We start from the raw sequence: 23,405 nt of genomic DNA, 5'->3' as shown, positions 1-23,405 counted from the left end.
TATACAAAGGTACCATATTGATACAATATAATGTAAAGTAAGGCATATTTAATACATTTTGATTTAAAATATAAAATTAAGTGATAACCACTCTTAGATGGATAGATCTTTTAAATTCTTAAATATATCTCCCTCCGAAAAAGACAACTGAATGGATACAAAAGTACTTAGAAGGTTAACTATAGAGCAGTGGCTGTTAACTTTGGCTGCACACTGAGCAATCACCTGGGAACTTTAATAAACTTTAGCAAATACTGCTATCAGCCCATCCAGATTCTGGCTTTATTGGCCTGGAGTGCCAATAAAACTTTCCACTAGTTATTTCTAATGCCCAACCAACATGAAAACCTTTGGCCTTCAGCCTTTACCCCTGCTTTCCCACATGATAAATGAGGATGACATTGCATCTTTAAAACAAAATCAATAATGGTTTATTAAATAAACATTTCTGGACCTCAGACTATATTAGACGATGGGGAAACAGAATTATATAACCTCCTGCCTCTGCCCTTAGATATTTTGCAATTTAGCTAAGAATGTGAGGAGAAAGGACTTCTGAGGTGGATGGGATAAACTCTGGTTCCCTGAGCCTTCTAGGGCCAGCACATGACCTCATATCAGTAGATTTCAACCTTATCTACATATTAGACAGGCAGTAATTAAAACAGGGTCTCTGGGAGAAGGGACCAGGCATTAGTATTTTAGAGTTCCCCATGTGATCCCTGTGTGAAGACAACATTGAGAACAGTCCTAAGACAGCTGGGGTCCAATGGGATTCTGAGAGTCTGTCAAAGGAACAGAAGGTCCACACTGTTCTCATTCCTCCCACTGAAGGTAAGTCATTTTTCTCCGTTCTTCTGCCCTTACTAATGCCTCCAATCCCTTCAGTTTAAATTACATTACCCTATGTCCCCATTATTTTTTTTTCACATGAATTTCCTATTCAATGCAAGTCATGTGCTTAGGCAGGAAATATGATCAAGGTATGTCTGTATAGGGAAGATTATTCACTGATAGTAGAAAATACTAAAATGCGGGAGTAGAAGCTCCTTTTTCTACTCACTGACCTGATACTGCTCTGCCCTCACTTATAAAGTAGTGAGCTGACAGTAATAAGCACTACGAAGGATCTAATGGGGTGTTTAGAAGGGCTTGAAGGTTTTTGTGGACATACAATATTTCATTGTCTTAATTATTTGAAAATTAATACAAATATATGATTATTGTCACATATAATGGGTAAGATCTGTGATTCATTTAGCTCAGTGACCCCCAACAGACCTGCTGTGGAAAGCATTGGTCTACTCCTTCTATATGGAAACTTCGAACCTTTGGAAAACAAGGACAGACGTGTATTTTTTAGCATTAAGATCGTGAGGTTTTTTGTTTTGTTTTGTTTTTTTATTTTGGCAGCTCTGGATCTTGGTTGCAGCATGCAGAATCTTTAGTTGCAGCATGAGAACTATTAGATGTGGCATGTGGGATCTAGTTTCCTAACCAGGGATCGAACCCACGTCCTCTGCTTTGGTACAGTGTGGAGTTTTAGCCGCTGGACCACCAGGGAAGTCCCTGCGGTGGCTGCTTCTGCTGCTGCTGCTGCTGCTAAGTCGCTTCAGTCATGTCCGACTCTGTGCAACCCCATAGATGGCAGCCCACCAGGCTCCCCCGTCCCTGGGATTCTCCAGGCAAGAACACTGGAGTGGGTTGCCATTTCCTTCTCCAATGCATGAAAGTGAAAGTGAGGTTGCTCAGTCGTGTCCGACTCTTAGCGACCCCATGGACTGCAGCCTACCAGGCTCCTCCATCCATGGGATTTTCCAGGCAGGAGTACTGGAGTGGGGTGCCATTGCCTTCTCTGAGGGAAGTCCTTAATATAGTGTTTTTATTACTTTAGAAATATCTGCTGAATGAATGAAGTCAAATTTAATAGTTAGGAATATTTCTACCCCTGCCCTCACAAACACCTTGTTTTCAAAAGGACCTAACCACTAATTAATTTTTTAATGTGCTATTACAAACAATATGTTTAAATAAACTTTAATTTTAGAACTGTGTTAAGTTTACAGAATTATTAGGAAAATAGTACAGAGTTCCCATATACCTCATGCCCAGATATTGTTAACATCTTACATTAGTGTGATAATATTTGTCATAATTAATGAACCAATATTGATACATTATTATTAACTGAAGTCCATGCTTTATTCAGATTTATTTAGGTTTATTTTTCCTAATGACCTTTTCCTGTTCCAGTTGTCCTGTCTCCTTAGGCTCCTCATGGCTGTGTCAGTTTCTTAGCCTTTCCTTGTTTTTGATAACCTTGACAGTTTTGAGAATCACTGGCTAGATATTTTATAGAAAATCCCTCAGCTGGGATTTGTCTGATGTTTTCATCATGGTTAGACTGGGGTTATGGATTTTGGGGAGGAAGACTTTAGAGGTAGAGTGCCATTCTCATCACACCATATCAGTGTTACACTCTATCACACTTGTCACACTGATTGATGTTAATCTTGATGACCTGGCTGGAAATGGTGTTTATCAGAGTTTGTCACTGTGAAGTTTCTTTTTTTTCTCCCATGTCATACTGTACTCTTTGGAAGAAAGTCACTATGCACAGTCCACATTTAAGGGCAAAGTTGGCTATTCTAGGCTTTTTGTCCTTCCACATAAATTTTAGAATCAGTTTGTCAACATCTACAAAATAGCTAGCTGGGAGATTGACTGGGACTGCATTGAATCTGTAGATCAAGTTGGGAAAACTGACATCTTAAAACAATATTGAGTCTTCCAATCTATGAGTAGAGAATAAGTTTTCTTTTTTTTTTTTTTTAAATTTTTAATATCAAAATGAATCCACCACAGGTATACATGTGTTCCCCATCCTGAACCCTCCTCCCTTCTCCCTCCCCATACCATCCCTCTGGGTCGTCCCAGTGCACCAGCCCCAAGCATCCAGTATCGTGCATTGAACCTGGACTGGCATCTCGTTTCATACATGATATTTTACATGTTTCAATGCCATTCTCCCAAATCTTCCCACCCTCTCCCTCTCCCACAGAGTCCATAAGACTGTTCTATACGTCAGTGTCTCTTTTGCTGTCTCGTATACAGGGTTATCGTTACCATCTTTCTAAATTCCATATATATATGCGTTAGTATACTGTATTGGTGTTTTTCCTTCTGGCTTACTTCACTCTGTATAATAGGCTCCAGTTTCATCCACCTCATTAGAACTGATTCAAATGTATTCTTTTTAATGGCTGAGTAATACTCCATTGTGTATATGTACCATAGCTTTCTTATCCATTCATCTGCTGATGGACATCTAGGTTGCTTCCATGTCCTGGCTATTATAAACAGTGCTGCAATGAACCCTTCTGGTTTCCTCAGTGTGTATGCCCAGCAGTGGGATTGCTGGATCATAAGGCAGTTCTATTTCCAGTTTTTTAAGGAATCTCCACACTGTTCTCCATAGTGGCTGTACTAGTTTGCATTCCCACCAACAGTGTAAGAGGGTTCCCTTTTCTCCACACCGTCTCCAGCATTTATTATTTGTAGACTTTTGGATTGCAGCCATTCTGACTGGTGTGAAATGGTACCTCATAGTGGTTTTGATTTGCATTTCTCTGATAATGAGTGATGTTGAGCATCTTTTCATGTGTTTGTTAGCCATCTGTATGTCTTCTTTGGAGAAATGTCTATTTAGATCTTTGGCCCATTTTTTGATTGGGTCATTTATTTTTCTGGAGTTGAGCTGTAGGAGTTGCTTGTATATTTTTGAGATTAGTTGTTTGTCAGTTGCTTCATTTGCTATTATTTTCTCCCATTCTGAAGGCTGTCTTTTCACCTTGCTAATAGTTTCCTTTGATGTGCAGAAGCTTTTAAGTTTAATTAGGTCCCATTTGTTTATTTTTGCTTTTATTTCCAATATTCTTGGAGGTGGGTCATAGAGGATCCTGCTGTGATGTATGTCAGAGAGTGTTTTGCCTATGTTCTCCTCTAGTTTTATAGTTTCTGGTCTTACGTTGAGATCTTTAATCCATTTTGAGTTTATTTTTGTATATGGTGTTAGAAAGTGTTCTAGTTTCATTCTTTTACAAGTGGTTGACCAGATTTCCCAGCACCACTTGTTAAAGAGATTGCCTTTAATCCATTGTATATTCTTGCCTCCTTTGTCAAAGATAAGGTGTCCATATGTGCGTGGATTTATCTCTGGGCTTTCTATTTTGTTCCATTGATCTATATTTCTGTCTTTGTGCCAGTACCATACTGTCTTGATAACTGTGGCTTTGTAGTAGAGCCTGAAGTCAGGTAGGTTGATTCCTCCAGTTCCATTTTTCTTTCTCAAGATCACTTTGGTTATTCGAGGTTTTTTGTATTTCCATACAAATTGTGAAATTATTTATTCTAGCTCTGTGAAGAATACTGTCAGTAGCTTGATAGGGATTGCATTGAATCTATAAATTGCTTTGGGTAGTATACTCATTTTCACTATATTGATTCTTCCAATCCATGAATATGGTATATTTCTCCATCTATTTGTGTCCTCTTTGATTTCTTTCACCAGTGTTTTATAGTTTTCTATATATAGGTCTTTAGTTTCTTTAGGTAGATATATTCCTAAGTATTTTATTCTTTTTGTTGCAATGGTGAATGGAATTGTTTCCTTAATTTCTCTTTCTGTTTTCTCATTATTAGTGTATAGGAATGCAAGGGATTTCTGTGTGTTGATTTTATATCCTGCAACTTTACTATAATCATTGATTAGTTCTAGTAATTTTCTGGTGAGTCTTTAGGGTTTTCTATGTAGAGGATCATGTCATCTGCAAATAGTGAGAGTTTTACTTCTTCTTTTCCAATTTGGATTCCTTTTATTTCTTTTTCTGCTCTGATTGCTGTGGCCAAAAAACTTCCAAAACTATGTTGAATAGTAATGGTGAAAGTGGGCACCCTTGTCTTGTTCCTGACTTTTAGAGGAAATGCTTTCAATTTTTCACCATTGAGGATAATGTTTGCTGTGGGTTTGTCATATATAGCTTTTATTATGTTGAGGTATGTTCCTTCTATTCCTGCTTTCTGGAGAGTTTTTATCATAAATGGGTGTTGAATTTTGTCAAAGGCTTTCTCTGCATCTATTGAGATAATCATATGGTTTTTATTTTTCAATTTGTTAATGTGGTGTAGTACATTGATTGATTTATGGATATTGAAGAATCCTTGCATCCCTGGGATAATGCCCACTTGGTCATGGTGTATGATCTTTTTAATGTGTTGTTGGATTCTGATTGCTGGAATTTTGTTTAGGATTTTTGCATCTATGTTCATCAGTGATATTGGCCTGTAGTTTTCTTTTTTGTGGGATCTTTGTCAGGTTTTGGTATTAGGGTGATGGTGGCCTCATAGAATGAGTTTGGAAGTTTACCTTCCTCTGCAATTTTCTGGAAGAGTTTGAGCAGGATAGGTGTTAGCTCTTCTCTAAATTTTTGGTAGAATTCAGCTGTGAAGCCGTCTGGACCTGGGCTTTTGTTTGCTGGAAGATTTTTGATTGCAGTTTCAATTTCCGTGCTTGTGATGGGTCTGTTAAGGTTTTCTATTTCTTCCTGGTCGAGTTTTGGAAAGTTGTACTTTTCTAAGAATTTGTCCATTTCTTCCTCGTTGTCCATTTTATTGGCATATAATTGTTGATAATAGTCTCTTATGATCCTTTGTATTTCTGTGTTGTCTGTTGTGATCTCTCCATTTTTCGTTTCTAATTTTATTGATTTGATTTTTCTCCCTTTGTTTCTTGATGAGTCTGGCTAATGGTTTGTCAATTTTATTTATCCTTTCAAAGAACCAGCTTTTGGCTTTGTTGATTTTTTGCTATGGTCTCTTTTGTTTCTTTTGCATTTATTTCTGCTCTAATTTTTAAGATTTCTTTCCTTCTACTAACCCTGGGGTTCTTCATTTCTTCCTTTTCTAGTTGCTTTAGGTGTAGAGTTAGGTTATTTATTTGACTTTTTTCTTGTTTCTTGAGGTGTGCCTGTATTGCTATGAACTTTCCCCTTAGGACTGCTTTTACTGTGTCCCACAGGTTTTGGGTTGTTGTGTTTTCATTTTCATTCGTTTCTATGCAAATTTTGATTTCTTTTTGATTTCTTCTGTGATTTGTCGGTTATTCAGCAGCGTGTTGTTCAGCCTCCATATGTTGGAATTTTTAATAGTTTTTCTCCTGTAATTGAGATCTAATCTTACTGCATTATGGTCAGAAAAGATGCTTGGAATGATTTCTATTTTTTTGAATTTACCAAGGCTAGCTTTATGGCCCAGGATGTGATCTATCCTGGAAAAGGTTCCATGTGCGCTTGAGAAAAAGGTGAAATTCATTGTTTTGGGATGAAATGTCCTATAGATATCAATTAGATCTAACTGGTCTATTGTATCGTTTAAAGTTTGTGTTTCCTTGTTAATTTTCTGTTTAGTTGATCTATCCATAGGTGTGAGTGGGGTATTAAAGTCTCCCACTATTATTGTGTTATTGTTAATTTCTCCTTTCATACTTGTTAGCATTTGTCTTACATACTGCGGTGCTCCTGTGTTGGGTGCATATATATTTATAATTGTTATATCTTCTTCTTGGATTGATCCTTTGATCATTATGTAGTGACCTTCTTTGTCTCTTTTCACAGCCTTTGTTTTAAAGTCTATTTTATCTGATATGAGTATTGCTACTCCTGCTTTCTTTTGGTCCCTATTTGCATGGAAAATCTTTTTCCAGCCCTTCACTTTCAGTCTGTATGTGTCCCCTGTTTTGAGGTGGGTCTCCTGTAGACAACATATGTAGGGGTCTTGTTTTTGTATCCATTCAGCCAGTCTTTGTCTTTTGGTTGGGGCATTCAACCCATTTACGTTTAAGGTAATTACTGATAAGTATGATCCCGTTGCCATTTACTTTATTGTTTTGGGTTCAAATTTATACACCATTTTTGTGTTTCCTGTCTAGAGAAAAGTTTTCATTTATTTATATCTTTGATTTTCTTCTTCTGTGTCTTATATTACCTGGATATAAGTCTTATACATATTTTGTTAGATTTTTACCTAAGCATTTAATTCAGGGAGTATTATTATAAATGGTATGGTTTTTAATTTCAAAGTCCAATTTTTCAATTCTGGTATATAGGAAAGCAGTTGGCTTTTGTATATTACCTCTGTAGCCTGCAGTCCTGCTATAATTGCTTATGGTTTCCAGGAATTTAAAAAAATTCTTTGGAATTTTCTACATAGATAGACAGTCATATCATCTTCAAATAAAAATCATTTTACTTATTCCTTCCCAATATTTCATTTATTGCCATTTCTTACCTTATTACATTAGTTAGGATTTCTAATACAGTGTTTAATAGAAGTGTTAAGAGAGGCTGTCCTTGCCTTGTTCTCAATTTTATGGGTAAATTGTTCATTTTCTCAGTATTAAGTATAATGTTGTTGTATTAGTTGCTCAGTCGTGTCCAACTCTTTGCAACCCCATGGATGGTAGCCCACCAGGCTCCTCAGTTCATGGGATTCTCCAGGCAAGAATACTGGAGTGGGTTGCCATTCCCTTCTTCAAAGTATCATGTTACCTGTAAGTATTTTGTAGATGTTCTTTATCAAATTGAAGGTGTTTCCCCCTATTCCTAGTTGGCTGAAGGTTTTTATCATGAAGGTGTGGTATAAATATTTCTACAAAAATAAAAGAAAAATCCTACCTCCTTAATAAATCAATTTGTTTTTCCTACCTTCAAGTTTTATTGATTCATAATAAATAAAATATATAACAGGGGAGAGATTATGCAATGTGTAATTATGTAAACTTGGGTAGACACAGGCATACAGTTGCCCCAGGCATACATAATATTATATTTGGTGATTACAATGTAAATTTAATTTTGTATATTGCTTTTTCCACTTAAAGTTATAGCATAGGCTATTTTCAGTGTTCCTTTACAGATTTCAAAATCACATTTTTAAGTGTCTCTAAATTCAATCTCTATAATTCACTCATTAATTCATTTCAAATCATTTATTAAGCATCCACTATATATCAGGTTGGGAAGATATATACTTTCTGGAGTAGGAAAGGGCAACCTACTTCAGTATTCTGGAAAATTCCATTGTCAGAGGGGCCTGGCGAGCTACAGTCCATGGGGTTGCAAAGAGTCAGTCAGACACGACTGAGTGTGCACGCACACACACACACACACACACATCAGAAATACAAAAAATAAGGCACAAACTCTACTTTTGGGTACCTCACAGTCATAGTAACAAATGTAGACTACTGTGTATTCTAAGTCGCCTTGATGGCAATATGAGCAGAGAGTTTTGGCAGTTTGGAGGTTGAATGGAGGCATTTAACTCAGTGGAGAGAACAAGAAATACTTCTCTAAAGAAGTCATATTTGATGGGACTCTTGAATGACTGATAAGAATTTTCCAGGAGTTTGTCGGACGTTTGGCGGGAGCAACTGTTAGTGGGTGTCGCTGTCATGTCTGGTCGCGCTCGTCTCGCCCAGGCTTGCAGTTCCCGGTGGGGCGGGTGCACCGCCTGCTGCGCAAAGGCAACTACGCTGAGCGGGTGGGGGCCGGCGCGCCCGTCTACATGGCAGCGGTCTTGGAGTACCTGACCGCTGAAATCCTGGAGCTGGCGGGCAATGCGGCGCGAGACAACAAGAAGACGCGCATCATCCCTCGTCACCTGCAGCTGGCCATCCGCAACGACGAGGAGCTGAACAAGCTGTTGGGCAAGGTCACCATCGCCCAGGGCGGCGTTTTGCCCAATATCCAGGCCGTGTTGCTCCCGAAGAAGACTGAGAGCCACCACAAGGCAAAGGGCAAGTGAGGCCGGTCTCCGCAAGTCCTACCCAGCTCTCCTGTAGAAGGGGCATCTGTAAAATCAAAAGGCTCTTTTCAGAGCCAAAAAAAAAAAAAAAAATTTTCCAAATGAAGAAGCAGTAGTATTACAAAAGTTTAAAGTTGTGCAAGAGTCTAGAATGTTTCAAAAACAATTTAATGACTCAGAACCTTGAAGTTAATTGAGGGAACAATAAATGCAGATAATAAAGTAGATTAGGATTGTGCAACATGCTGAGTTTTAGAATAAGAAATCTGGTTTCCCACATGGAATCAGTGGAAGCCAGTAAGCAGTGGGCTGATAGGATCTGCTTTGAATTTAGCAGGATACTTAAGAAGTGGTGTGGAAGATAATTTCTACATCATACTGAGATCATAATTTATTAAACCATTTGCCTATTGGGAGAGGGGCCATTTTAAGTGATTTCTAATTAATAGCTATTTTAAACTATAAATTGAATATCTTCATGCATTTGATTTTATATTATTTTGCAATTTTCCTTACAACAAATTTTTATAAGATAAAAATATCTTATTCAACTCTTTTTGGAATGAATTTGATGTATTTCATTAGTTTGTTAAGCATTATGTGAAATTTACTTCTTTTTTCTATATGTACCTTTCTCAATGTAATTCAGCATACATCTATTAAATAGCTACTAAGTGCTATTTATAATTTTATATACTGTGGGAAAGATCATAAATATAAGTCAAGGGGTTTACAATCAAATTGGGGAGATAAAGAATGTATAAACTATAAGACATTATGGAGGTCTCTGAATCCTAAATTGAAAAACAAACTATAGAAAATGGAGCAGCATCCAAAAGTTTAATTAGAGAAGAGATACAACCATACCCTAGTAGAACACTTTGGTTGAAATTTGTAGGATAGGTTAGAAGATACTTGAAAAGAGACTTGTGAAAACATTATTAGCAGCCAACAAGAATGAGATCTGAAGTACAGGGGAAAGAAATGGGAATGATCAATTCGGGATTCTGAAATTCAAAAATTCTTCTCTAAAAACCAGGGGAAAATCATCTCTAATGTGGGCAAAGCCAATGAACACTCTCCTTTATGGCCATTGAATGCTCAGGAACATCCAACATCCAAATATCTGTTTGTTTATGGAAAAAAGTGAGGACTCTCTCTGCATGATAAACAACCTTTTGTTGTTTAGTCTCTTAAGTCATGTGGACTCTTTTGCAATCCCATGAACTGGCAGGCTCCTCTGTCCATGTGATTTCCCAGGCAAGACTGCTAGGGCAGATTGCCATTTCCTTCTCCAGGGGATCTTCCAACCCAGGATTTGAACCTGTGTTTTCTGCATTGGTAGGCAGATTCTTTACCACTGAGCCACCAGAAAAGCCCTAAAAAGGAAGTGCATGGGTGTGTGCTCAGTCGTGTTGGAATCTTTGTGATTCCATGGACTTTAGCCCACCAGGATCCTCTGTCCGTGGGATTTTCCAGGCAAGAATGCTAGAGTGGGTTGCCATCTCCTACTCCAAGAGAGCTTTCCCACCCAGGGATCGAACCCACATCTCTTGCACTGGCAGGCAGATTCTTACCACTGGGCCACCTGCAAAGCCCAGAAAGGGAAAAGGGGGTCTAAGTTGGTTAAGGTAATTGACCATAATCAAAACAATTTTTAAAAGAGTTGAAAAATCATCATTTGTGATGTTTCAGTGAAGGCTAATATAGCTGTCTGGATAGATACTGTGCTATTTTTTGTGGTCAGTACAACACCCCTGTTTGTGTGTGCTAAGTCACTTCAATCATGTTCAACTCTTTGCAACCCTATGGACTGTAGCCCACCATGCTCCTCTGTCCATGGGATTATCCAGGCAAGAATACAGGTGTGGGTTGCCACGCCCTCCTCCAGGGCATCTTCCCAACCCAGGGGTTGAACCTGTGTCTCTTGCGTCTCCTGCATTGGCAGGCAGATTCTTTATCCCTGAGCTACCTGGGAAAATCTTGAGGATTTTGCTAAAAAGGCAGGTTCCAATTCAGTAGGTCGGGGTGGGGCCTGAGATTCTGCATTTCTAACAGTCTCCCAAGAGATATCTCTGCCTGCTAGTTCACAGATCATACTTCAGGTAGCAAGGATCTAGAGTAGTGATTCTCAAATACAGTGTATTTGTTGGGCATTAAATGGTTCTGAGACCAATGCCAGTGTGTGTGGGTGTGTATGTGCATGGGTGGGGGATGGTCCCCAGACACCAACAGACAATGTTCAGATACTAGCAAGATGTCCAAGAATTAAACTCTATTCTATTTACCCAGAGATAGTTTCAGATTCCACAAATTGAGAGCTCAGTCCTACAAGACTGCCCCCTAAGCCCTACTGTAGACACCAAGTCATAAACTCAGGTTATTACCAGTGCTTCTGATGAACTGGCTGCAGTTTGGAGATTCCAAGGACCCCTCCTTGGACTTTGGACTTCAGATGCCAGTCGTTACCAGGTTGTTACCTATACTTCTGACCAACTGGCTAGAAATCAGAAATTCCCATGACCCTTTCCTTGGGTTTGCTTAATTTGCTAGAGCAGCTCACAGAACACAGAAAACCCATTTACTCACTAGATTACCAGTTTCTTATAAAGGTATGTAGCTTGGGAACAGCCAAAGGGAGAGATGCACAGGGAAAGGACACTGAGCTTCCATGCCCTCTCTAGGCACGCTGCTCTCCTGATCTTTTCAGGTTCACCAACCTGGAAGCTCCCTAAATCCTACTCTTTTGAGTTTTTATGGTGGCTTCATGACATGGGAATGATTAATTAAATCACTGGGCATTGGCTACTGATTCAACTTCCAGTCCCTCTCCCCTCCCCAGAAGTCAGAAGAGGGCAACTGAAAGTTACAACCCACAGGGTTTGCTCCATTGGTAACGAGGCCCACCATTATTTGCTTTGTAAGAGTCACCATACTAACACAACAAAAGACTTTAATTACTCTCAACATTTGGGAAATTACAAGAGTTTTGGGAGCTCGGAGCTAGGAACTGTGGTAGAAAGACCAAATATATATGAGAAATATATTTTGACCATCTGGATGACCAAATATATATTTCTTATAAATCACAATATCACAGACATTTATTTCATTTTTATGTTACAAATAATGCGATCAACATACATTAACATAAATTTTTGTCTGAATACTGAATCTTTTTTTAAATGGCTAAGTGTCAAGGGTTTTCATATTCTTGCCGCATTACTCTCCAGAAAACATTGTACTGAGATTTCATTTTTGCTAACACTGAATAATTGTCTTTTAAATTAGTGAAAATAAGGTAAAACAGGAACACATAGTGGACAGAATTATAAATTAGTACAGTGTTTCCTGGAGAACAGTGTTGCAAGTACATGAAAAACCTTGAAAGTAGTACTCAGATGGGAGTCTCTTGTCATTTTAATCAGGTGACAAGTAAGACTGGACACATACTATGACCTCTTTGCTTCCATGTTTAGAACATCAGCTGGGATAACTAGGACTTCTGGGGGCTGGCTACACATCTCTCTATCACAAACATGCTCTTCATGTGGATAGCTTGGGCTTCCTCACAGGATGATGGTCTCAGGGTAGCTGGACTTGTTACACAGCTGCTGACTTCTACTAGAGGAAGCTTTCTAAGGAACCCAGGTGGAAGTGGCAAGACTACTTAGCACTTAGTTTTGGAAGCCATTCAGTATCATTCCAACTGCATGCTGTTGGTGAAAAGCAAGTCATAAAGACAACTCAGATTCAAGGGGAAGAAACAGCTCGAGGGTACAAATCCTGGGAGATATAAAGGGATGTGTGTGTATAACTTTTTTTTTTTTTATTGGCGTTGCAGATAACTTTTCAAATGTTAATTGGCTGTTTATAAACCATGACTTTAATTCTCAAGCTGCTATGAATGCTTTTTATTTACTGCAGGAAGAACCTGAAGAAGGAAGGGCAAGTATTTACAAGTCAGTGATCATCAACACTTCTAAGGAGATGATGTGCTTCAGTGACTATCCCATCCCAGATCATTATCCTAACTTCATGCACAACTCCCAGGTCCTGGAGTATTTCAGGATGTATGCCAAAGAATTTGACCTTCTAAAGTACATTCAATTTAAGGTAGGGAATTTTGTGGGTATCTCTGTGTTTGAAGTTGTTTGCAAAGTAAATGAATAATGTGGTTTCATTTAGCAGTGCTTATGTGTAGCTTGGTTTGATATGCTCATGTATCTATCCAATAGACTCCACACTGTGTCTTCTCTCTGACTGAAAAGTATCAGTGGGAAAGTCTCTCTTCTATGTATTTTGACTACAGATCCAGGAAGCAACCTTCATTTCATTGCCTTCATTCTGTATCATTTGATTACAATAAACAAATGAGAACTGACAGGTATGGACACTTTGAAACCTTCTGGTGCCACAGTTTGTTCTACAACTTGCCACTTAGCCCTTTATGCTTTCTGAAGTGCTTTCCAATGCATTTTTTATGTGACGACAACAACCCCATGAATTAGTTATTGAACAGTTATGAGAAAGCAAATAAGTCAACTCTGGTGTAGAGGAAAGAACACTGAATTGAGGAAAAAATCTTAAGTTTTATTCTGCTGCTAATCTACTTGTGACTTCAGGCAAGTAAGTTCCTCAACTTTGATGTGTCTTAGTTTTATTTTTAAAACAAGATGATTGTAGTATATCACCTCCTTGGTTCCTTCCTGCTGTAAAATCTTCCATGATATTTCTATCATTTTAAGCCATGACCATAAAAGAACCAGTATTTCTGACAGCTGGCAAAAAGCCCAAATCTTCTACTTTCTGATCATTCTACTAAATCATGCCTTTTTCTATTTAACAACAAAATTAAAATGGCAATATCCAGTAACGACTTCCAAAGTCAGTCGTTTACAGCCTAGTGGTGCTTCTCTTCACTTGTTAAAAACACTTAGGTTTGTTATCACACTAAGCAGTGAAGAAACAAATACCAAAAAAACAAAACAAACAAAAAAACAGTGATTTAACAGTCTTAAATACAGAGTTACAGGGTGATAAATGCCCTGAGATCTATACATTGCAGCTCAGAGGTGGGACACTTAACCCATCAGAGCTTGAATTATCAGGTACCAAGGACGTTTTCTTAGAGGAGATAATACCAAACTAAATGTTGAAGGGTGAGTATCTCCAAATGAAGAAAGCATAAAAGGATGGTCCAGGCAGAAGCACCGGCCTGTGTAAAAGTAAGAACATGCTAGAGAGGAACTATAAATAATATAGGATCACTTGGGTATATAAGAGTGGTATTTCTATCAGTCCACCAAGACATTATGGTCATAAATCCTAGAAGCACATAGGACATACTCTTAATGTTTCCTTAGACTAGATAAAGTAACCCGTATTTGTTTTTAAAGCTAAAAACTATACCACTGACTATCCCATCTTGTATCTTCTTTCTTTCTAGTTATTTGTAAAATGGGCATTTATGGGAGTCAAAGAAGTTCATTTACACAAAACATGAGCCACTGAGATGTTTTTCTACTCTATTAGGAAAGGGAGCCTTATTAGCTCAGTCACACATTTAAGACTAGACAGTGAGAACAGAACTTGAGATAAGAAAGCATCAGAAGATCTCAGGATGTCTGGGAGTATGGGGAGGAATAGGCATTTAGTACATCAAGTGTCTTAGAAACACAAGAGAAGCCCAAATTTTATTTAAGTATCATATTGCCTTAGGGTATGGTCCAGGGCATATGGTCCAAGAAGGGCTTCCCAGGTGGCGCAGTGGTGAAGAATTCACCTGCCAATGCAGGAGACACAGCAGACTTCGATCCCTGTGTCAGGAATATCCCCTGGAGGAGGAAATGGCAACCCACTCCAGTATTCTTACCTGGAAAATCCCGTGGACAGAGGAGCCTGGTGGGCTACAGTCCAGGGGATCGCAAAGAGTCAGACATGATTGAGTGACTGAGCATACACAAATGCATGGCCTAATAAAACTAGTAATTTGCACTTTTCTCAGAGAAGACAATGGCACCCCACTCCAGTACTCTTGCCTGGAAAATCCCAAGGATGCAGGAGCCTGGTAGGCTGCAGTCCATTGGGTCGCTAAGAGTCCGACACAACTGAGCGACTTCACTTTCACTTTTCACTTTCATGCATTGGAGAAGGAAATGGCAACCCACTCCAGTATTCTTGCCTGGAGAATCCCAGGGACGGGAGAGCCTGGTGGGCTGCCATCTATGGGTCACACAGAGTCGGACATGACTGAAGTGACTTAGCAGCAGCAGGAGAGGACAGTGCAACGTTAATTTGCCAACTCATTTGAATTAGGTTGCCTCATGAAAGTTTTCTCACTCTGACCAAGGCGGTGGTGGTTGTGATGGTTTAGTTGCTAAGTTGTGTCCTACTCTTGTGATCCCATGGACTATAGCCCGCCAGACTCCTTTGTCCATGGGATTTTCCCAGGAAAGAATACTGGAGTTGGTTGCCATTTCCTTTTCCAGGGGATTCTTTCCAACCCAGGGATCAAACTCTGGTCTCCTGCATTGCAGGCAGAATCTTTACCAACTGAGGCATGGCCCAAGAAAAGTAGTCATTTGTACTTTTCTAGAAGGAGAAGATAGTGCACCGTTAGTCTGCCGACTCTGTTTTATTTAGCTTGCCTCGTGAAAGTTTTCTCACTCTGACCATAGCCCGAAACAAAAATAGTTCTTATTTGTAGAGTATGAATATCAAATATCCCTGCCTTAGCCCTCTTATGTGGTATCAGCCCTTTCGTGTAACCCCGTGCAAAGACATACCTGTCAGGGAAGATGACCACTGCATATCTGTGGCTACAGTCCCCCGTGGTGATCCCTTTTCTTCTTAGACCACTGTTTGCAGTGTGAAGAAGCAACCTGATTTCCCCACTTCGGGCCAATGGGAGGTGGTCACGGAATCTGAAGGGAAAAAGGAGGTGTATGTCTTCGATGGAGTTATGGTTTGCACTGGCCATCACACCTATGCTCACTTACCCTTGGAAAGCTTCCCTGGTAAGTACCTACTAAGCAGGAAGACCCTTGAACCATGCCTGTGACCTGGTCCCTAAAGAATGGTCTGAGTGATTCCTACCTTGGGATGAAATAAGGCTTATCCTAATTCTGCATATTCTCCTGAAAAATGTCGTGGTAACTTGTATTAATAATATTTGGGAGGTAGAAATAACAGTAACATGGGGGTCTAGAGGAAAATTAGAAGGCTTTATATTTAGTTTCACAATGATTATAGTTTTTCTAAGGATAAAAAGAGTTGATCTGCATTAGACTGAACGAGGGCTTTAAAAAAATTTTATTGGAGTATAGATGATTTAAATATTGTGTTTTGAAAAGTTTCTGCTATATAGCAAAGTGAATCATATATCCACTCTTTTTAAGGTTCTTTTGCCACACAGGTCATTACAGAGTATTGAAAAGAGTTCCCTGTGCTATACAACAGGTCCTTACTATTGCTGTTTAGTTGTCAAGTTATGCCAGACTCTTTTGCGACCCAATAGACTGTGGCCCACCAGGATCCTTTATCCATGGGATTTCCCAGGCAAGAATACTCAAGTCAGTTGCCATTTCCTTCTCCAGGGCATCTTCTCAACCAAGGAATTGAACCCATGTTTCCTGCATTGGCAGGTGAATTCTTTACCACTGAGCCACCAGAGACCCCTTATTAGCTGTCTATTTACAGTGGTGTGTATATGCCAATCCCCATGTCCCAGTTTATCCCTCCCCCACTTTTCCTCCCTATAGAAGTTTGTTTTCTATAACTCTTTCTGTTTTGTAAATAAGCTCATCTGTGCAATTTTTTTAGACTCCACATATAAGAGATACCATATGATATTTGTCTTTCTCTGACTTATTTCACTCAGTTTGACAACCTTTAGGGGCATCCCTGTTGCTGCAAATGACATTATTTTGTTCTTTTTCATGACTGAGTAATATCTCATTGTATAAATGTACCACATCTCTTTATCCTGAATGAAGGCTTTTTTTTTTTTTTTTTAAGCAATGGAGGAAACAAACAGAAATATTGAGTTTCTAAGCAAGAAAATAAAGCTTAAAGAAAGAGTTAAATTACAGTCTTTGGCCTGGATTTTCATTTTGAGGGGAAAAAATACTATATATGTGCTCAGTTGCTCAGTTTTCAACTCTTTGTGTTACCACTGGAGTGGGTTGCCATTTCCTCCTCCAGGGGATATTCTCAACCTAGGGATTGAACCCATGTCTTCCTGCATTGCACATGGATTCTATGTATACTCTAGAGTATATAAAAACATATATACTACAATTGAAATGGAAGTAGGTATTTACAGAAGATGAGAGGGTGGGGTGGGCAAAATAGGTAAAGGGGATTAAGAAATACAAACTACTAATTATAAAATAAGTCACAAGTAATATAATATACAGCACAAAGAATGTAGTCAAAATACTATAATATTGTTAGAGAAGAAAATGGTAACCCACTCCAGGGTTGTTGCCCAGAGAATCCAATGGACAGAGGAGCCTGGTAGGCTGCAGTCCGGAGGGTCACAAGGAGTCTGACACAACTGAGCATCTAAACCACTATAATATTGTAATAAGTTTGAATGTTGCATAATCTATAAAATATCAAGTTACTATGTTATACATCTGGAACTGATATAAGTCAACTACAAAAAAAAAAAAAAAGAAGAAGAAGAAGAAGATGAAAAGACAAGAGAATGTTTTCTGAAGTAGTTTGGATTTGTGAGTCCACAAGTCCAAAATACAAACAGATCCTGAGGTAAGCAGACTACTTATGGTAAGGAAATCACAAGGTTTGACTCTGGGGCTATGGGAAAAGAAAACAGGCAAAAATATTTAAAAAGGTGACAGTGTGCTTGAATAAAAGGAGAACACATGGAGAATGTATGCATAAACTCTACAGACTGCAAAAAAATTGAATGACCATTACCCATTAATTATTTTTCCTTCTGTTGTAGGAATTGAGAAGTTCAAAGGACAATACTTACATAGTCGAGATTTTAAGAATCCAGACAGTTTCACTGGAAAGAGAGTCATTATAATCGGCATTGGGAATTCTGGAGGGGACCTGGCAGTGGAAATTAGCCACAGGGCCAAACAGGTTTGAATTAGTAAAATTATTTACTTTGCTTCACCAAGGAAGCCGCAGGACCCAACGGAGGTGTATATACCTGCACACAGCCCATCAGTGCCAATGGCAAATGTAGGGATTGGTTTTGTAGCCTCAATTGGCAACATCATGATTGATGATGTGACTGAGCCAGGTTACAAGTTAAGATTTCCATCATTTATCTGGTCACTGTAAGGAATTCAGTTATGACCAAGGACTGTGCCCATAATCGCTCTCAGCTGTCTCTTCGGAGGGTGCTTCTGGCTTTGAAGAAGACCAAGTGATTGCTGGGAGAGCTTGTTAGAATGCAGCATCCAGTGGGGACCACCTGGTGGCCAGCAGAAGTGCTATGCTCTTATTTTGAAGGAAAGTGTACTGGGTCATTGAAGGCTTTTCACTCATAGGCTGGTAGGGGAATTTTCCCCTTCACTCTTCTTCACTCCCCAAATGAAAAAAAAAAAAAAAAAAGCAGTCTAATCCTCTAAAGACAACAGACATCAGTATGAAAAGCATCCACATTGTAGCACATGCAAGCAGCTCTTCCCAGCTTCCGTGTACAATTAGTTAACATAGAATTACATCCACAGTAAAGCCATTTCTATGTCCTTGAGGGTTTTTTGATTGTTTTTTATTTTTTGTGTATCATAGATTTTGAACTGTGAAGAAAGTATCTTCATTATAAATTCCTAGAAAAAGACATCATTGTCTTTCTGGAATCATAAAGATTCATGTCTTTATAGAATCATAACTTTTTTGGCATAGTTAAATGCCTGGTTGTTCTTCAGTAACTTTAATTAAACATACATTTTAAATTACTTTAAAAAAAATTACTTTTAAAAATAGAAGTTTAATGCCACAACTTTGTTAAATAACCTTTACCCAGAAATTCCATTCAATAACAGTTCTTCTCAGGTTTATCCCCATCTATTGCCACAAAACTGATTTTATATGTTACTCCATGAGTTAATTCAATGAGCATTTATTAGGAAACAGTTATGTAAATAATAAAGGGTAAAAATGTACGTGGGTGATGTGATAAAAGACTTTTCAAAGTACGTGGTAGGGACCCAAGGCATGAGCTTTCTTTAATACCATTGGCTTGTTAAATTGTCAGCTATAGAGAAGCTTGGCCTTACAAGCACTCAGTTCAGTTCAGTCACTCAGTTGTGTCTGACTCTTTGCAACCCTATGAATCACAGCACGCCAGGCCTCCCTATCTATCACCAACTCCCGGAGTTCACTCAGACTCACGTCCATCGAGTCAGTGATGCCATCCAGCCATCCCATCCTCTGTTGTCCCCTTCTCCTCCTGCCCCCAATCCCTCCCAGCATCAGAGTCTTTTCCACTGAGCCAACTCTTCACATGAGGTGGCCAAAGTATTGGAGTTTCAGCTTTAGCATCAGTTCTTCCAATGAACATCCAGGACTGATCTCCTTTAGAATGGACTGGTTGGATCTCCTTGCAGTCCAAGGGACTCTCAAGAGTCTTCTCCAACACCACAGATCAAAAGCATCAATTCTTCGGTGCTCAGCTTTCTTCACAGTCCAACTCTCACATCCATACATGACTACTGGAAAAACCATAGCCTTGACTAGATGGACCTTTGTTGGGAAAGTAATGTCTCTGCTTTTGAATATACTATGTAGGTTGGTCATAACTTTCCTTCAAAGGAGTAAGTGTCTTTTAATTTCATGACTGCAGTCACCATCTGCAGTGATTTTGGAGCCCCAAAAATAAAGTCTGACACGGTTTCCACTGTTTCCCCATCTATTTCCCATGAAGTGATGGGACCAGATGCCATGATCTTCGTTTTCTGAATGTTGAGCTTTAAGCCAACTTTTTTACTCTCCTCTTTCACCTTCATCAAGAGGCTTTTTAGTTCCTCTTCACTTTCTGCCATAAGGGTGGTGTCATCTGCATATCTGAGGTTATTTATATTTCTCTGGCCAATCTTGATTCCAGCTTGTGCTTCTTCCAGGTCAGCGTTTCTCCTAATGTACTCTGCATATAAATTAAATAAGCAGGGTGACAATATACAGCCTTAACGTACTCTTTTTCCTATTTGGAACCAGTCTGTTGTTCCATGTCCAGTTCTAACTGTTGCTTCCTGCCCTGCATACAGGTTTCTCAAGAGGCAGGTCAGGTGGTCTGGTATTCCCATCTCTTTCAGACTTTTCCACAGTTGATTGTGATCCACACAGTCAAAGGCTTTGGCATAGTCAGTAAAGCAGAAATAGATGTTTTTCTGGAACTCTCTTGCTTTTTCCATGATCCAGCAGATGTTGACAATTTGATCTCTGGTTCCTCTGCCTTTTCTAAAACCAGCTTGAACATCTGGAAGTTCACGGTTCATGTATTGCTGAAGCCTCGCTTGGAGAATTTTGAGCATTACTTTACTAGCCTGTGAGATGAGTGCAATTGTGCGGTAGTTTGAGCATTCTTTGGCATTGCCTTTCTTTGGGACTGGAATGAAAACTGACCTTTTCCAGTCCTGTGGCCACTGCTGAGTTTTCCAAATGTGCTGGCATATTGAGTGCAGCACTTTCACAGCATCATCTTTCAGGATTTGAAATAGCTCCACTGGAATTCCATCACCTCCACTAGCTTTGTTCGTAGTGCTGCTTTCTAAGGCCCACTTGACTTCACATTCCAGGATGTCTGGCTCTAGGTCAGTGATCACACCATTGTGATTATCTTGGTCATGAAGATCTTTTTTTGTACAGTTCTTCTGTGTATTCTTGCCACCTCTTCTTAATAACTTCTGCTTCTGTTAGGTCCATACCATTTCTGTTCTTTACTGAGCTCATCTTTGCAAGAAATGTTCCCTTGGTATCTCTAATTTTCTTGAAGAGATCTCTAGTCTTTCCCATTCTGTTGTTTTCCTCTATTTCTTTACAAGCACTGAGGAACCATAAATTGCCAAAGAACAAGGCAGCAAGAGTGGGTTAAGGTAAGGTGGATATGTTTCTGATAAAGGTTTGTGACATATGTATTATTGTCACTATTTTATACATAGAGAAGTTTTTACTATTTTTTAAATAGAGGATAATTGCTTTATAATGTATTGGTTGAGAACTTTTTAACTGAAGCTCTGAGCATTTACATTACTTATAACCTATATTTTAAAAGTTACATAGACTGCACACAAAATCATTTGATTCCTAAGACCATGCATGCTCTTTCAACTGTGACACATATAAAGTGCTTAATTATGATAGTGCTTAAGGGCACCATTGGTGAGAATACATGTATGAAGTATATGATCATCCCTCTGTAGACAGGTCACCTTTTAACAGGAGGACTTAAACAAAAAACCGTGAAATAAGGACTTCCCTGTCAGTACAGTGGTTAAGACTCCACTGCAGAGGGTGCGTGTTCAATCCCTGGTTGGGGAACTAAGATCTCACTTGCTGCATGGCATGGACCAAAAAAAAACAAAAAACAAAAAAAACCCCACAAAACATTGTACTTAAATAGCTTGCTGCTGCTGCTAAGTCACTTCAGTCATGTCCGACTCTGTGCAACCCCATAGACGGCAGCCCACCAGGCTCCCCCGTCCCTGGGATTCTCCAGGCAAGAACACTGGAGTGGGTTGCCATTTCCTTCTCCAATGCATGAAAGTGAAAAGTGAAAATGAAGTCGCTCAGTCGTGTCCGACTCTTCACGACCCCATGGACTGCAGCCCACCAGCCTCCTCCATTCATGGGATTTTCCAGGCAAGAGTACTGGAGTGGGGTGCTATTGCCTTCTCCGCTTAAATAGCTTACAACCCTGGAAAGTATCTCTAGAGAGTGTTATAACGTAGACAAAGTGATGCTTTTGCCAAGTAGCTGAATACCAAACTTTTATTAGCTCTGAATGTGGACTTGAGCCAGCAGATGACACAGAAAGAGTGACCAGCTCCCATGTTGTTCTACTCGCAATATTCAGTTTTTCCCTTAAATAACTGAAACATTTCTTAAGCACAAGCTTTGGCATAGGTAAGACTTAGGTTAGAAATTCAGCTCTACCACTTAGTAGCTATATGAGTTCAGGCAAATTATTCATCTTCTCCATGTTTCTCATCCATCAAATGGACATAACATTACCTACCTCAAGAGGTATTTATTTATTGATCAAATAAAAATACAGATAAAGGACCTAGTACAATGACTTACGGGTTATAATTCTCAATAAATGGAAATGGTGATGATGGTATGTTGGGAACTAGAAGATGTATGTGCTATACCTTCCACCTTGGAGAAAATACATTCGGAAAGACAAAAATCAGAATATACAATGTTAAATATCAGTATAGTTGATGTTTTTTTGTAATAATGCAAACAATGTCAAAGAAAAGATTAAAGGTTTTAGATTAAATGATGTCCACTTGCTGTCAGCTTTATTGTCCCCTGATTTTAGATGAATTGGACAGGTGATAAGTGCTAGAGAAGTTCAGAAAATGGAGAGAAAATTATCAGCCAGAATGATCAGTGGTATCTTATGGAGGAGGGAGACTTGATTCTGGATCTTAAAAAGGAATAAGCTTTGGAGAATTTAGGGAATAGGGGGCCTTTCAGGGAGGCATAATGACATTAAACAGAAATGCAGTGGTAGCTTACAGCAAGATATATTCTTGTTCAGTGAATATACCAATTTAATTGTAAGCTTAGTGTTTGAGAAGAAAATGGCAGGAAATTTAAATAAATAAAGAGATAGGCAGGGAATAAAAAGCCAGATTAATGAGTTTGAACTTCATCTTGAAAAAAATGGGTTCCCATTTCTTCAGAGAATGGCAAAAGCAAAAATTATTTTTTCCCCATTCTCAGGTTTTCCTCAGCACCAGAAGAGGGGCTTGGATCCTCAATCGTGTAGGAGACTATGGATATCCTTTTGATACAATTTTGTCATCTCGATTTAATCATTTGCTGAAGAAGATTACTGGTGAATCAGCAACAAATAGATATTTGGAAAAAAAGATGAACCAAAGGTTTAATCATGAAATGTTTGGCCTGAAGCCTAAACACAGGTATGTTCCAAGGCTTGGAGTTGGCAGGGATGGCCAAAGCAAAGTATAAAGGCTGTGCCCACAGACTAACAGTAGAGCTTATCTCTACCTGTACATGAAACAGATGCACAGAATCAGAAATCAGATTTCTACCTTGCCCCCACGGAAGTCCAAGATCTACTGGTCTGTAATTTTCAGTCTAGAATTCTCCTTGGCATTAATCATTTTATCATTCTCCAAGGTACGAGTTCTTTTTACACGATGCCCAACAGCAACAATAAAATGGTAGTAGAGGGCAGTGCATCCTTCACTCATCTAACAACTGAGCATCTGAGCCAAGCAGTAAACTGGCTTGAGAATACTGAGACTCAAGACCTAATAGTAATACTAACATCTTACCTTTCTGAAGACTTAATATAAGACAAACAT

General features: G+C 39.0%; 2 protein-coding genes across 5 annotated transcripts in view; both read left to right on the top strand.

Annotated features, from left to right (window-relative positions):
• The window catches only part of FMO5 (flavin containing dimethylaniline monoxygenase 5), a 42,622-nt gene that overhangs the window by 4,414 nt on the left and 14,803 nt on the right, over positions 1-23,405 (top strand). For all 4 annotated transcript variants that reach the window (XM_070366921.1, XM_070366925.1, XM_005907017.3 and 1 more), the window contains exons 3-6: positions 12,790-12,978; positions 15,719-15,881; positions 17,837-17,979; positions 22,798-22,997. In XM_070366921.1, the coding sequence (XP_070223022.1) occupies positions 12,790-12,978; positions 15,719-15,881; positions 17,837-17,979; positions 22,798-22,997 (695 nt within the window). The remainder of the gene's footprint in view (positions 1-12,789; positions 12,979-15,718; positions 15,882-17,836; positions 17,980-22,797; positions 22,998-23,405) is intronic.
• Positions 7,343-8,933, top strand: LOC106701392 (histone H2A type 2-A-like). The gene has a single exon (XM_014481919.2). It carries the CDS (start codon positions 8,623-8,625, stop codon positions 8,860-8,862), a length of 240 nt encoding a protein of 79 aa, XP_014337405.2. The 5' UTR covers positions 7,343-8,622; the 3' UTR covers positions 8,863-8,933.

The sequence above is a fragment of the Bos mutus genome, chromosome 3 (assembly GCF_027580195.1).
Source record: "Bos mutus isolate GX-2022 chromosome 3, NWIPB_WYAK_1.1, whole genome shotgun sequence".
Lineage (NCBI taxonomy): Eukaryota > Metazoa > Chordata > Mammalia > Artiodactyla > Bovidae > Bos > Bos mutus.
This window is presented reverse-complemented; position numbering and strand designations above follow the sequence as displayed.

Bases quoted from the DNA above. Each gene is read 5' to 3' on its own strand.
- LOC106701392 (XM_014481919.2), top strand. From the start codon at position 8,623: ATGGCAGCGGTCTTGGAGTACCTGACCGCTGAAATCCTGGAGCTGGCG.